The sequence below is a fragment of the Rhinopithecus roxellana genome, chromosome 1 (genome assembly GCF_007565055.1).
Source record: "Rhinopithecus roxellana isolate Shanxi Qingling chromosome 1, ASM756505v1, whole genome shotgun sequence".
Taxonomy (NCBI): Eukaryota; Metazoa; Chordata; class Mammalia; order Primates; family Cercopithecidae; genus Rhinopithecus; species Rhinopithecus roxellana.
In genome coordinates this window covers 157333463-157349452 of record NC_044549.1, presented here as the reverse complement: position 1 = coordinate 157349452, position 15990 = coordinate 157333463, and the positions used below count along the sequence as shown (strand labels likewise).

The following is a 15990-nucleotide window of genomic DNA, read 5'->3' as shown; positions in this document are numbered from 1 at the left end:
TTGAGCCCAGGAGGTTGAGGCTACAGTGAGCTGTGCTTGTGCCACTGCACTCCAGCCTGGACAACAGAGCAAGACCCTGTCTCAAAAAAAAAAAAAAAAGTTGCTTATAAACGATAATTCATGATGATTTTCCTATGTTGGAGTAATGAGGACACAAGCAATGTTTCCCACTTCATCCCATTTATAAATGAAAGAGATAGTTGACATTTACATTAAGATGAAACAACTTAATAGGGAAAGGATAAAAACACAGATCTCCCAAGCCTTTGGTTTAATGGTCCTTTCATTAGCTGCAAATATGCTGGCTTTACCTATCTGCTCATAGGCACACTTTCAGGCAATTTCATTGTAGTTAATCTCTGGAATTGTCTAAGAATCATTTTTATCACACCTGGGCATCTTCTAAACCAGTCTGGATGAAGCTTCAAGAATGGGTGCTTCAGTGGACACATCAGAAGACTAGAATTAAGGCAAACTGGATAATGTTTACCAGATATATACTCTATTCAGTAAGTATATACTGCACACCCCAAGGTTTCTGTTTTGAATAGGTCAAGTAAATTTTTGTTAATCTTTCAATGTAATTTCAAATTTACAGAGAAGTTATACAAATAATACAACTATTTACTACTGAAGAACTATGAACATTTCACCACAGTTGCTTTATTATTTTTTTCTGTGTATATTTCTTTCTGTAAATAGCCAACATAATGCCCCTTTACCCTTAAATACTTCAGTGTGTAAATGTTAAAATCAAATACTTGACATGGACACAGCACTATTATCAAATCTGTAGACTTTATACAAATGTTGCCAATCATAGTAAGGTCATTTATAGAAAAAAAAATTGGATCACAAGTTACATTTAGTTGTTACACAAAAGAATTCAAAGTCTTAAACTAAGAAACGAAGCAAAAATAAAAAAGGGAACAAAACAAAAATATTAAAAACACCAATAACCCTACAATGCTGGAAAGGAAAAGGAAGCAAGCCTTCAGATAAACAGAAATTCAGACCATTCCATGACATGAATCACTGCAATTTAGTTTCATCCAAGTTAGGTCATGTTTTGCTTCTATTTTTGAAGGGAGAAAAAAAAACACTTTATCCAGACTTAACCTTGATTTCCCAGATACAAGTTTGGTCTTCTTTCTTTGATACAAAGATTTTCTGAAGCATATCTCTAAGTTCAACCCATAACAATGGCCTATCCTATTAACATGAGAAAATAAACCATGGCATTTTGGCTTTTAAAACCATCTTCCTGAATTTTAGCTGACTTCGAAGTAATCATGTAAACTGATCTTTGACAGAAAAATTCCAGTTACAGGAAATTCCAAATTAACTAAACAACTACAATAGTGTTATGCTGTACTTTGGGCCAAGGTATCAGCTGCAGACTTCTCATAAAAAGAAAAAGGCACTCCCTGTAATCCCAGCACTTTGGGAGGCCGAGACGGGCGGATCACGAGGTCAGGAGATCGAGACCATCCTGGCTAATATGGTGAAACCCCGTCTCTACCAAAAAATACAAAAGCTAGCCCGGCGAGGTGGCGGGCGCCTGTAGTCCCAGCTGCTGGGGAGGCTGAGGCAGGAGAATGGCGTAAACCCGGGAGGCGGAGCTTGCAGTGAGCTGAGATCCCCACTGCACTCCAGCCCGGGCGACAGAGGGAGACTCCGTCTCAAAAAAAAAAAAAAGAAAAAGAAAAAAAAAAAGAAAAAGGCACTCATCAGCCAAGCTAATAAAAATTACCACAAAGAAATTTGCTGGAGCAAAGCAAGGAATCAGTATGAAATGCTATATAATGAATGTACAACCAATGCTCTCTCAACGGCACGTACTAGCACAAATGGGTTTTTGTTCTGTTAAACTTTTTAGACACCAGGCCACTAAACGAGTCTGCTGGAGAACATACACAGAAAAGTTCTGTGCTGTGTGGTTAGCCAAGGGGATCAGGAAGCCCATTGTTAAGGTATTAGTAATAGGGTGGAACTCAGATACACAAGAATCCCAAAAGCAAAGTACATTCCGCAAACGCATGATCCTATTTCAGCCAAAGTCCACACTCTGAGGTTAATGAATTGGGAGGCCTCTGCATAAATCAAGACATGTGTCAGCACTTACAAATAATCACAGGGCCGAGGAACCCCTCATCCATCCCCTAAACACTCAGGCAGAGAAAGGACAGGCCAGGCAAGGAAAGTCATTCCTAAGGACCAGCCCAGAGGTGGCAAAAGTTGGCAAGGTTGTCTAAAGAGAAAGCTCTAAACACACAGCTCTGGAATAGTTAGGGTTTTGGAAGAGGAAAAACCACCAAACACAACCCATGCACAGAAAGATATTCTGCCGAAAGGAGGGCTACAACATCACTCATTAAAACAAGGGGCCTCGCTGGGCGCGGTGGCTCACGCCTGTAATCCTAACACTTTGGGAGGCTGAGGTGGGCGGATTACTTGAGGTCAGGTCAGCCTGGCCAACATGGTGAAACCTCGTCTGTACTAAAAATACAAAAAAATTAGCCAGGCATGCGGGCCGGCACCTGTAATCCCAGCTACTCGGAGGCTGAGGCTGACGAATTGCTTAAATCCGGGAGGCGGAGGTTGCATTTGGCCGAGGTCGCACCACTGCAAGGGCCTCTTCTTTGGAAAGGCCAAGGAGAGAAAAAGTATGGGGGCGGGGGGGGTGGGAGAGGGCAGGAAATCATTATCTTGCAGTGGAATTAGCTGGTCCTAGTTTACACTGAGGCAAAGCCCTCAGTAATCTCATCTATAAAATGACGGGGTAGGAGACCAAGTTCTTTCCAGAGAAGTTAAAAGAAAACACACTTTGGAGTCCGAAAATTCCCTGCTCCACAATTTATTAACTGTGCAGTTTATGTCACTCTAGGCCTCAACATCTTCATCTGTAAAATTGCGATTCTACCAGGATCAATTAGGGTTAGATCTGACTGAGACTTGGGGCTTGCAAAAGCAGCGTATTCCTCCCCCTCCCCCCAGGGAAAATTCCAGAGGTTGCAGCTAGGATTTATGAGGTGACTTTGATCCACAAAGTCCTGAGGCCAGATTTCTTCTGTCTTGATGGCCTTCATCCCAGTCACCTCAAGGTTCAAGATGGCTGCTGGAATTCCAGCCATCATTTCCGTATTCTAGTTTTGGCCAGCATGTCTATATTCCAACAAGAAAGGAAAAGGTAGGAAGAGTACACAGAAGGTTCCAGGAAGTTACTATGTGACAACTCTGCACTTACATCCAGATTATAATCTCATCGCCATCCTGATTGCAAGGAGAGACAGGACTAGCTGGATTTCCTAGGCCAACTAAGAATCCCTAAGCCTAGCTCGGAAGTTGACCGCTTCCACCTTTAAACACGGGGCTTGCAACTTAGCTCACACCCGACCAATCAGATAGTAAAGAGAGCTCACTAAAATGATAATTAGGCAAAAACAGGAGATAAAGAAATAGCCAATCATCTGTTGCCTAAGAGCACAGCAGGAGGGACAATGATCCGGATATAAACCCAGGCATTCGAGCCAGCAATGACTACCCTCTTTGGGTCCCCTCCTTTTGTATGGGAGGTCTGTTTTCACTCTTCACTCTATTTCACTCTATTAAATCTTGAAACTGCACTCTTCTAGTCCATGTTTGTTATGGCTCGAGCTGAGCTTTCGCTCGCCATCCACCACTGCTGTTTGCTGCCTTCACAGACCCGCTGCTGACTTCCATAGCTCTGGATCGGGCAGGGTGTCCGCTGTGCTCCTGATCCAGCGAGTCGCCCATTGCCACTCCCAATCGGGCTAAAGGCTTGCCATTGTTCCTGCACAGCTAAGTGCCTGGGTTGGTCCTAATCGAGCTGAACGCTAGTCACTGGGTTCCACGGTTCTCTTCCGTGACCCACAGCTTCTAATAGAGCTATAACACTCTAGCATGGCCCAAGATTCCATTCCTTGGAATCCGTAAGGCCAAGAACCCCAGGTCAGAGAACACAAGGCTTGCCACCATCTTGGAAGTGGCCCGCCACCATCTTGGGAGCTCTGGGAGCAAGGACCCCGGTAACAGGAGGAGGGATGAAAATACAGTTTTATTTTTGACAGCCATGTATCCAGCTAAAAACTGGGGGTCTATAGCTAAAGGAAAAGGGGAGAATGGATAGCTTTGCAACACCCACCTCCATCTCATTTTAAGGATTAAATTGGATAATATGTGTAAAGTGTCTGATGCTTCATGGACCCACAAATACACAGGGCCGGTGTCACCCTTGTGGTAACACAGACATTTTGTGATCTGTGGTCTCAGTGGCTTAAGAGGTTCTTCAGAAAGTAGCCTTTTTTAGCCTAGTCTGTCTTTTACAGTCTCATCTCTAGCCACACTCCACATACAACCTGCATTCAAGTCATACTAAACCTATCTCCTTTCATGCCTCCAAACATTTGTACTCACAGAGCCTTCTACCAGGGACGCCCTGCTGAAGCCCTTGTCTGCAGGATGAACTCTTCAACATTCTAGAAGGTCTTCCTCCACCTGCCACTTCTGCCCTTTATTCCCAAGTGGAGCTGCTGCTCCCACTCCCAGGTGCTTCCTCTGCAGTAGCACTCACCACCTGTACTGTTGCATCTAATGAGGTTTTTTGTTTTTTGGTTTTTTTTTTTGAGACGGAGTCTTGCTCTGTCACCCAGGCTGGAGTGCAGTAGCACAATCTCGGGTCACTGCAACCTCTTCCTTCTGGGTTCACGCGATTCTCCTGTCTCAGCCTCCCGAGCAGCTGGGATTATGGACGTGCGCCACCATGCCCGGCTAATAGTTGTATTTTTAGTAGAGACAGGGTTTTGTCATGTTGGCCAGGCTGGTCTCAAACTCCTGACCTCAGGTGATCCACCCACCTCAGTCTCCCAACATGCTGGAATTACAGGTGTGAGTCACCACACCTGGCCCTAATGAGTGCTTTCTCTGTGCCAGCCATCATCCTAAAGCCTTTACACACAGCTTCTCAGCTGATCCCCAAAACTCTATGACACAGACACCATATTATTCCCATTTTACAGATAAACTGTGACACAGAGGTCAAATAGCTTGTCCAAGGTAAAGAGTAGAGCTGGGATTTAAAAACAGGCTACTGGACCTCAGAATCTACACTCTTAGCCACAACACTGGACTGCCTCAACTACTTGCATAAGAAATCTAAATGTAATTATAGGGAAGGGATGATCGAACTACATCTCACAGACTATATCAGCCCACCTCCAGCTTTTATAAATAAAGTTTTATTAGAACACAGATACATACACTTATTTACAAAGGAGCACCCGGTAGTTGCCATGAAGACTGTATAGCCCACAAAGTCTAACCTACTTACTATCTGGCCCTTTACAGAAAAGTCTGCTCCCCTCTGTTATGGACTGTCAGCTCCTTAAGGTAGGGCCTGTGCTTATTCCCTCCTGTCTCCTGCTTCTCACATGGCATTTGGCATATACATAAAAAGCGCTAACAAATATTTGGGGTATAAAAATTCCACCAGGCATAATTTCAAGCAAAGAGGAATGTGTTTGGGGGATGGTGCTGCCACCTCACTCAGGGCTTAGAAAGTTTCCCAATTCTGGGCCAGGCACAGTGGCTCACACCTGTAATCCCAGCACTTTGGGAGGCCAAGGCAAGAGGATCACCTGAGGTCAGGAGTTCGAGACCAGCCTGACCAACACGGTGAAACCCCATCTCTACTAAAAATATAAAAACTAGCCAGGTGTGGTGGCGGGCACCTGTAATTCCAGCTACTCAGGAAGCTGCGGCAGAAGAATCACTTGAACCCAGGAGGTGGAAGTTGCAGTGAGTGGAGACCATGTCACTGCACTCCAGCCTGGGCGACACAGCCAGACTCTGTCTCAAAAAGAAAAAAGAAAGTTTCCCGACTCTGTCCAGACTCTACTCAACAACTGAAAGGCCCAGGTAAACTGTAGCAGTGGTTTTCACCGCATTGTTAGCAGCCCACACAGCTCTGATGGAGTGAGCACTGCAGAGACGGCTGTGTGAGGATCATTTATTTGCATCAGTCACCTAATCCACTCGATTGCCCTGAACACAAGGCCAGAACAGAGCCCCCAGTTCCACCAACACATAAGGAGAACCTGAACCCCACCACTTTCCAAAAAACGTCCAATCCCACCCACCCACCTCATGGCAGCCTGCAGAGGCCACAAGGCTGGCTGTGCAGATAAACATTTAAAACATCCTGGAAAAAGAGTGACTAAAAACTGATACTGGTTGCTTTTCAACTCTTTGTATTTTCATCAATATATTTATAGAAAGGGACTAAACCACACAAAAACATAAATAGTCTCCTAAAAACTACAACACAAAAAGAAAAGATTATTCATGTTGCAAATGCCTTCTCTGACCTTCAAGGAACAGACTTGCAACAAAAGACCATATATTATGTTTCCTAATTTTATCATTATTATTGATATCATTGCATGAGGCACAAATAAAGCACTTTTTGGGCTGTGACCATATTCAATCCAGTCTAGGTTATCAAAATTCAAATTTTGGATGGTTTTCTTTTCAATTCTGTCTTGGCCTGGCCCCAGATCGCATCAGTGGGAGCCAGGCAGAACTGCAAAAAGCCTCCCACATTTCCGGCACAATCATTTCAACCCTTCTTTCAGGACACAAAGGCCCATGTGGCTTCCTTCTTCCCAGAGTCCTCAGACAACTGTCCACAAGCAGTCTCTGAGGAACCACAGCAAACACAGACAGCCACTGGGCAAATCAAATGGCTTAACTGGGTCCTCATGTAATGAGATGCAGGGCTAAGACACCTGCAGATTTGCCAAGGCTGGGGCGTAAGTGACCACCAAGGCACCCCATAGGTTCCAGAAAGTTACTCACTAGTCTAAAATACAAGACTCTCAGTCACAAACTTCTGCTGAGGACCTACTGTGCACCAAGCACAGGACTCGTGCCTGTGGTGGCCTCACAACACTGCGAGGTTCGTATCATTTTACAGACAGAGCAACCAAGGCCCAAATAGTTAAATAACTTGCCCAAGGTCATTTGACCAAAAGGAGGCAAAGGTGGAAAGGTAAGAAGGACTACACGGCTTCTCCCTAGACTGCCCCTCTCAGAAGCAATGCCATGCGCATGAGGAAGTGGCAGTCCTGTTTTCCAAAAGCTCTCCAGGTAGCAACATGAAGATGGCCAAGATGGGGAGCCATGGATTCACTTATATACACTGCTGGTGGCAGTGTGAAATGGTTCAGCTGCTTTGGAAAACAGGTTAGCACTTTCTAAACAGGATGGATACACCAGCAATTCTAATGCTAGGTATTTACCCAAAAGAAATAAAAGCATGTGACCACACAAAGACTTGCACACAAATAAGCAGCTTTATCTGTAATAGTTAAAAACTGGAAACAGCCCACATGTCGTCCTACAGGTAATGGATAAACAAACTGTGGTATATCCACAGGCCGTAATACCTGCATGATACATCATGTCTCTATATATGCAGTGCCCAGGCACCTGTGTACTGGCGTCCAGCAAAGGGCACGTACTCAGAATATATAAACATCTCTTAAAAGTCAAAGAGAAAAAGGCAGACACCCAACAGATAAATGGGCAGAGGACTTAAAGAGCAACTTGCAAAACGTGACATCCAAATGGCCAATTAATACATGAAAACATGCTCAACCTCAGTAGTCATCAGGGAAAGGCATATTAAAATTGGATGACATGAAAACAAGAGACAATATCAAGCGTGGATGAGAATGTGGTACACACAGGACTCTCTCTACACATTTTTGGTAGAAGTATTAATGCATACAACCACTATGGAAAACTCTCTGCTAGTATCTAATAAGCTGGACATGAGCAAACACTCCTAGGTGTACATCCACAGAAATGCACACATGTTCTCCAAAACACAGGTAGTAGAATGTTCACAGCATTGTGACCCTATGAATAGGGTCAAAAACTGAAAAGAACTCAAATACCAACCTACAATAGACGAATGTATTTAGTATATTCATACAATGGAATACCAAATAGCAATGAAAATAAACAGACCACAACTATACACAGAAACATGCGTGAGCCTCCCAAACATAATGTTAAGAGAAAGAAGCCAGACACACAGATGACGTATTACACAATATGAAGTTCAAAAGGAGACCAAACAATTCAATGGTGTTGAGGTCACAACAGCGGTTACCTTATGCGGGGAGATACCATAAGGAAGGGGGCTGTGGGGGACAGGGAATGTTTTGGCAGCTGTTTCTTAATGTGGGTGTGTTCCATTTATGAAAATTCAGTGAACTGCATATGTATATGATTTGTGTAGTTTTCTGAATGCAGATTAGACTTGAGATTTACTCGCAAAACTCAGTTAAAGAGACGATGTGAAAAGGCATAAGCAGCTTTTCTTTGTCTCAACAACTTTTTCAAACTGCAAAACAGACACAAGTTCACCTTGGGAAAACAGACAAGCGAAGATAATGGAAATCACCCATAATCCCACCAACCAAAGAAAACCATTTTGGTGTGAATCTCCTCAAATATCTATACACTTTCAAAGGAAGGGGAGGGCAGATTCTGCAGAGAGTGGTTAATACAAAGCAAGTATTTTGAACCATAAGTGAATAAACAATATTATACACTGTTTTGTAACCTAGGCAACCATCCCTTTTATTATTACTATCAATGAAACTATCTAGTGTCCCTAAAGGATTTTTAGCACGTAGCCTCAAAACACTCTGGCAGACTAGACAGGAAGATATGCAGATATTTCCTATGTACATGCAGACAAGAATACAAAACCCAGAGCAGTGATTTTCAACCCTGGTAACACCAATTCCCTCTAAAATTATTGGGATACTCAAAAAAGCACTTATTGTCCTTCAAGGTGGCTTTAAAAATTAATATATACCCCAGTGATGCTTTAATTTGGGATAAGTGGCCCCAAAATGCTGGGGGCTAAACACTAAACACTCAACATATGTTGTTATTCCAGATAGAGTCAAAAGCAAGCCCTGGATATTTGGTCACTAATGGCCCCCAATGGGTGAGCTGTGGTGGGCCCTAAATCAGGGTGGGCGTGTCACAAGAAGAGTCATACTCCCTGAACCAGAACCAAAGACTGTTTGCAGAGAGCAGGACAGATGATAAACACAGCAACACAAAGACAAGCTGAAGAGCAGGTACAGAACCAAGACTTCTAATATTAATAATAGCTAACACTGGCTCAAATAGAACTAAGCCCTGATTTCCTTCTCTGTCATTCATTCTTTTTTTTTTTTTTTTTTTTTTTTTTTTTGAGACGGAGTCTCGCTCTATCTCCCGGGCTGGAGTGCAGTGGCCGGATCTCAGCTCACTGCAAGCTCCGCCTCCCCGGGTTTACGCCATTCTCCTGCCTCAGCCTCCAGAGTAGCTGGGACTACAGGCGCCCGCCACCTCGCCCGGCTAGTTTTTTGTATTTTTTAGTAGAGACGGGGTTTCACCGTTTTAGCCAGGATGGTCTCGATCTCCTGACCTCGTGATCCGCCCGTCTCGGCCTCCCAAAGTGCTGGGATTACAGGCTTGAGCCACCGCGCCCGGCCCATTTTTTTATCCATTTGACAACACTTACTCTACCCTTACTGTATACCAGACCCTGTTCTCAACACTGGAGATACAGCAGTTACAAAGACAGAAAAAATTATCTGTCCTCAGGGAGCTTATACTCTAGTGTTGAGAGACCAAAAAAAGCAAAATATAAAGCATGTCAGATAGTAGCAAGGTATATAGAGAGATAAAATGGGAAAGGAAGATAGGAATTAGAGGCTGGGAAGGGGAGCTGTAAATGTTTGGTGCCAAGTTTTAAAAGGATCCCTTCAAACTAAAGTAATCATCTTCTCCCCAAAGAACTCTATGATAATTATGTTAATGTGGTCCCAGGGTAACCACAGCACTCAGAATAAAAACCAAGAATTTTATGCACCAGAAAGTGCCTACTTAAAAACAGACAAATTGAAGATCTAATAATAGGTACCACTTCTTGGTATCTTGCTATGTACTATTCTGAGTCCCTTATACACTGATAATCTCATTTAATCTTCACATTTAACTAATGAAAAGAGTAGCATCATTTCCCACATTTAACAGAAGAGAAAAACAGAAGCCCAGTGCAATTAAAGAGCTAGCCCATGGTCACATGCATCCTAAGTGTTGATATCAAGATTTGAATCTGAAGTCCACACTACTCTTCCTCCCCAAATAAACGTCTACTTTAGAGACAGGGTCTTCCTCTGTTGCCCAGGCTGGAGTCCAGTGGTGTGATCATAGCTCACTGCAGCCTTGACCTCTGGTGCTCAAGCAATCCTCCCACCTCAGACCCCTGAGCAGCAGTGACTACAGGCCTAAGCCACCCCAACTGGCTAATTTTTATATTTTTATTTTGTGGAGACAGGGTTTCACCATGGTTCCCAGGCTGGTCTGGAACTCCTGGGCTCAAGCGATCCTCCCACCGCAGCCTCCCAAAGTGCTGGGATTACAGGTGTGAGCCAATGCACCAGCCCTGTCTTCCTTAATCCTAGTCAAGATTTGTTGTCCTTTAGCATTTTATTGAGTTCTTACAACCCCGCCAATCACCAAAAAGAGAACTGGAGGTTGGTTCCACATTTGCAGTGTCTTCTTTTCTCCAAATAAGAAAAAGTGAATGGCAATGGCAACCCTTAGATATTTAAATGACAATTTCTAGATCCAATTAGAAATTATTTCCTCAGATACTTGACATTATCAGCAACTCCAAAATAGTTCCATTTTAGTTTGAGAGTAAAGTTAGACTTAGGGCAAATGAAAGTTCATACAGCCAGTTTCTTACTAGGGGTAGGCATCTCAAACTGAACACAATCCAAACAGAACTCTTGGCTAAGCCTCACCCTCCCCACAAACACATTCCCCTCCTGTGATCCTCATCTCCACAAAGGACGTCTCAACCTCCCAGCCTCTCAGGCCCACAAATCAAGAGTTATCCATGCCCCTGTCTCACCTCCACATCAAATTCATCGGCAATTTCCATCCGCTCCACAACAGATCTACCCTGTCTCTCCAACTCTCTGCCAACCCCCAGCCCAGGCCACCAGTATCTCTTTCCTAAACCACTCAGCCGGGCTCCTAACTGGTCTCCCTGCTTCATGCTTTGGCCCCTTGAAAATCTCATCTCTACACAAAAGCCAGAGTGACCTAATAAGGCTCACTTCCCCTCCTAAAATCCTTCTGGGCCACCAGAACCCAGTCGGAAATTCTAATCCTGGCCAACTAGGTGCTATGTCATGTGTCTCCCCAAGTTCTTGAGGTTTACTCTCTCCTTGGTTCACTCTAGATGAGTGATAAGATGGGTAATAAGAGAGTGCTCTAAGTTAAAATGTGAATAGCAGTAAAGACACTAGACCCACACTTAAAATTATTCCTACAAATACTTGCCTTTATCTCATCACCTTTTTTTAACCTTCATAGCACTTGCCACTTTCTGGATTTTTTATTGTTGTTCATTTGTATCGACACACTGTGACTCTTCAATGCCATCCTGTAAATCTATACAATGTTATTGTGCCTGAAATATTTTCTTTAAATATCTATAATGAATGACAGAAAGCCCTTAACCCATGTCTTCCCCATACTCTAAGTATTTCACATTCTCATCCAGTGAGTGTGAGCCAAATGTCCTGAACTTACTCTCCTCGGTTCAGCACGTTCCCATCATGCAGTTTTCTTCTCTGTGACCTCTCTTTATGTCATTTATTTTGTATTCTGGCCCAAACTGCCTTCCTAAGGGCATGAGGATGAGGCTACAAATAAAGCCAGAGTATGATGCCAAATGTTAAAATATAAGTTTTACAGCAACTTGAGAACACGCAAGAGGACACCAGGGTACAAACTGTTAGTGGGTGATCGGTGTTAAGTCCTGGGAGCTGGTGAAGAGCATTACAATTGCACAGCAGCCTGAGAGGATGAACCAAGAACTTGGTTGCTATAGATTTGTCATTAACTGTGGGCACTTTGAAAAGAACTGCGAAAGGAAGATGCTATGAGGCCCAGAAAGAAAGGCAGCATGAGTCAGTTGGCTATTTGCACTAAGGCATTTCCCTGGACCAGGGAAGGGTGGTAGCTCCAGCTCCTAGACCAGTGCCTGCCACATAGTAGGTGCTCAATAAAACAGTCTCTGAATAGATAAATTAATTGAACAAATGAACAAATGAATACATTTTCAAAGTTTCTATTTTTATCCTTTTCTCTCTTCCTTTTCACTAATCCAGCTCTCCTTTCATAAGACCTCTAGAGAAGGGAGAATTTTGCAATCATAGAGTCATCATAAATCTTCTCCAAACCACTAATGGACCCTCAGCCATCGTTCAGAGAACACAATGTGGGAAACAGAAACCCTGACACTGAGATGTTAACGATTACAGACAATGCTTATGGAGTCAGTGGTAGACTTGGAAAACGGCGAGTCTACTGTGGTAAGAACAAATATAGGCGGACAGCTATAAATCGCAGTAAACAAACTCAATAAAGATGAGACATCACTTAAGCATGCTCAGGAGTGTACATAATACAACATTTCGCCTAGGTAGCCTGCGATCACATGGGTATTACTACTGGCATTAAATGTGCTTCTTCTCAACCCTGCCTCTAATCTAAACACCACAATGGGTTTAAAATAATGCAAAAGAATGTTACTCCAATGCCTCCTAAATCCACTCCAAAGAACAAATCCTTTAATACACATTGCAGGTAACATAGTGTTCCCCAGCAAGTAAATAATAAAATAACTGTAATCCAGGGTAAAAGTTCTGTTGGCCTCGTAAGCTACTCAAAGAAAAAGCAATAAAAGTGATTGCTCAACACACCAACAAAATGCTGTTACTGACAAGGCACCTTGAGTTGCCATTAACAAGACATAATTACCAAGAACTGAAATCAGATTTAGTCATCTCACATCTCCCTGTACCTACGCATTCTACCTATTCTTTTTCAGCTTTCACGAATTGAAAGGGGAAAGGGAGAGGCAACAGCAGACACTAGGACTATTTTGAGAAATAAAAGGATTCAAAAGTTAACTGCAACTTCCACTAACATAGTAACACATCTCCCAGGAAGCCCAGGTGACTCAGAAAGTCCTATATGTACAATATCAATATAGAAACGACTCAGTTTCCATACTTCAAAAGTCCTCTTCCTCCAAGTTGAGTTTCGTGCAAATAACTGGCTGATATGTTTCAGATGGAAGCAAATCTGAACATTTCCAAACAATCTACAGGAAAAGATAACCAAGTAATATCGTCCATGCAACAGAGATAAGCAACTTTCCAGGATATGATTCAAATCTCACAAACATCCTTAACAGCCCCAAGTCTATTAAGATCTGGAGACTATTAAATAGGCAAGACAAAATATCCCACCAACCACCTCTCCAAAAAGCATTGCTCTCCTCGCATTTCCCCCTGGCTTGCTTTTGAAAAACAAATTGAAACAAAAAACAAAAAGTAAACAGCAGTGCCACATCTGTTCTTGTCTTCCTCACGATGGCAGATCACACACACTACCACCATTCCAAGTGCCTTCTGAGCCCCTTTCCTCCACAGCCCCATCCTTCCACGTGTCCACAACTAGGCTTCTCAACTGTGAGGGGGAAGTGAGCAGGAAACTTCAAAAGGGACCTGAAGAGGAAATAATGATAATAATGTAAATTGCTATTGATATTAAAAGGGGCGAGGGTATTTTTTCTTTCTTTTTATTTCATTTTTTTTTTTTTTTTTTTTTTTTGAGTCGGAGTCTCGCACTGTCGGCCCGGCTAAATTGCAACGGCGCGATCTTGGCTCACTGCAACCTCCGCATCCCGGGTTCAAGCGATTCTCCTGCTTCAGTCTCCTGAGTAGCTGGAATTACAGGCGTGCGCCTCCACGCCCGGCTAATTTTTTGTATTTTTAGTATAGACAGGGTTTCACCACGTTGGCCAGGCTGGTCTCGAACTCCTGACTTCGTGATCCGCCCGCCTCGACCTCCCAAAGTACTGAGATTACAGGCGTGAACCACCGCTCCTGGCCTCTGTTTTTAAACAAAATTTCCATTACAGACATCGGAGGCTGCAAGGCACAAACTGGGGCAGGAGTATGTACAGTCGCCCAGGATGACAAGTGGCAGGTTTTTTCTTGGTGATGGTGGTGTTCCGAAACACCAAACTTTAAAATGAACTATGTTATTTAGAGAATTACTGTAATCGGAGCAGACGTGCTAACGCTTTTTCACCCAGGCACAAAGCACGCCCCTTCTGCCTCCCTTTCCCAGTCATTCCTCAGGGGTGCGGGAAACCACGGACAAGCAGAGCACGGGGACCAGCACGCTCCTCCTGCCACTCCAGTCTCTGCAGGTGCTAGCACAGAAGAAAACCAGGGCTCTCGCCTACCTCCCCGCCACTGCGGTGAGGTCCCAGGGTGGAGACACGGCGCGCTCCATCCTGAGAACCCCACCTGGAGGGGAGCAGGGACGCAGGAAGGGCACCGTTGGGAGGCATCACCCGGTTCACTGGAGGCACAATCGCGCGCGCGCACACACACATACAAACACACATGCACACGCGCACACACACACACACACACACACACACACACAGCGGCGCGCGGTGGCGCGGGTGGCTGGCGCGTTACCTGTTCTGCCAGCCCTGGAGGAGGTTGGTGTATTTGCTGAGCACGCCCTCGAGCGCCGGCTCCCTCCTGCGGCCGCCTCCCCCGGAAGGGCTAGCGGCCACTGAGCCCGGGCTGCTGCGGCTGCCCCCGCCGCCGAGCCCGGCCGCCGCAGACCGGCTGGAGACCCCCCGGCCCGCCAGAGAGCAGGAGGGCGAGGAGCCCGCCGAGGTAGCACGGCTGCTGCTGCGGCTGCTGCTGTTGCTACCCCCGCCGCCGTCTGTGCCCTGGGTTGCCCTCTCCATGGTCCGTGCGCGCCCGGGACGCGGGTGCCCGCCGCGGTGGTGGCCCCGGCACGGCGGCTGCTGCTGCTGCTACAGCTCCGGGCGCCCGGGCCGCGCGTGGCTGCTCCAAATCCCCGGGAAATGCCTGACTCATACAGGAGGAAGAGGAGGAGGAGGCGAAGGAGAGCTGGGAAGGAAGCCAACGGGGCTGGATGCAGCTGCGGCCGCCCCTCCTCCCGCCGCGGCCAGGGCCCGGCCCCTCCCTCCGCACTAGTTTCCCGGGCAAGTTCGGAGCGGGTGGCCGGCTAAGCGAGCCCTCTTCGGGTTCTTCCTTCTCTTCCTTCGTGTCCCTGCGGCCTCTTAGGCCCTGGGGACACTCTAGGAGGCCGATCTGCAAGTTGGGCACGCCCTAAATCCACGCCGAGTCACCCACGCATTCCTTCTGCCACCCTCCCTTGGATCCGAAGGGGCGAAAGGGAATCTCTGCGCCTCACTCCCCACCCCCTATCCACCTCGGGACCTGGAGGGAGGGAGGGGCTGCCCCACCCACCCGGTCCACCCGGATATGGACCCGCCCGGCCTGACAGGCTCACACGCGCACTCCCTCCCTCGGTCTTCCGCACACGATCCTACGCCAGACGCTCCTACACAGTAACCTGGAAATTATCACCGGCGGAGCAAAGTCACAGGGCAGGGAGGCCCTCCGCGTTGTCTGGCGGAGGAGGGGAGTAGTAGGTGATCCTCACAGGTAAGCTCGCCGGGCATTTTCATAAAGCAGGATTATGATAAATGCTTAACAGACACAGGGCTGGGCTGGGGTGAGGCGCACGAACTCTCAGGTTTGTGGGAGTGCCTCCTTAAATTGGGTGTCCTAGGTCACTGACTGGCCTAAGCCTAATCCCCTGCCCTGAATGACACACATAAACCTGGCAAGTCAAAACTTATGCATTGTTATCACACTGCACGTGCACCTAGTAACAGAGGCTCTGAAACCGGGAAAACTGCTCCGGAGGCAAGGGAAATTAACAGATATTTACGAACATTGAAGGATTCTCTGTGTT

The 15990-nt window shown here is 45.6% G+C and overlaps 1 protein-coding gene across 2 annotated transcripts in view; it reads right to left on the bottom strand.

The window, feature by feature from the left end:
- Positions 1-15643, bottom strand: part of OSBPL10 (oxysterol binding protein like 10) — a 329028-nt gene extending 313385 nt beyond the window's left edge. Inside the window, exon 1 of one of the 2 annotated variants that reach the window (XM_010354464.2) lies at positions 14670-15643. In XM_010354464.2, the coding sequence (XP_010352766.1) occupies positions 14670-14950 (281 nt within the window). In that variant the 5' untranslated portion in view covers positions 14951-15643. The remainder of the gene's footprint in view (positions 1-14669) is intronic. The other variant, XM_010354465.2, reaches the window with a different exon arrangement.
- Between the last annotated feature and the right edge of the window lie 347 nt (positions 15644-15990).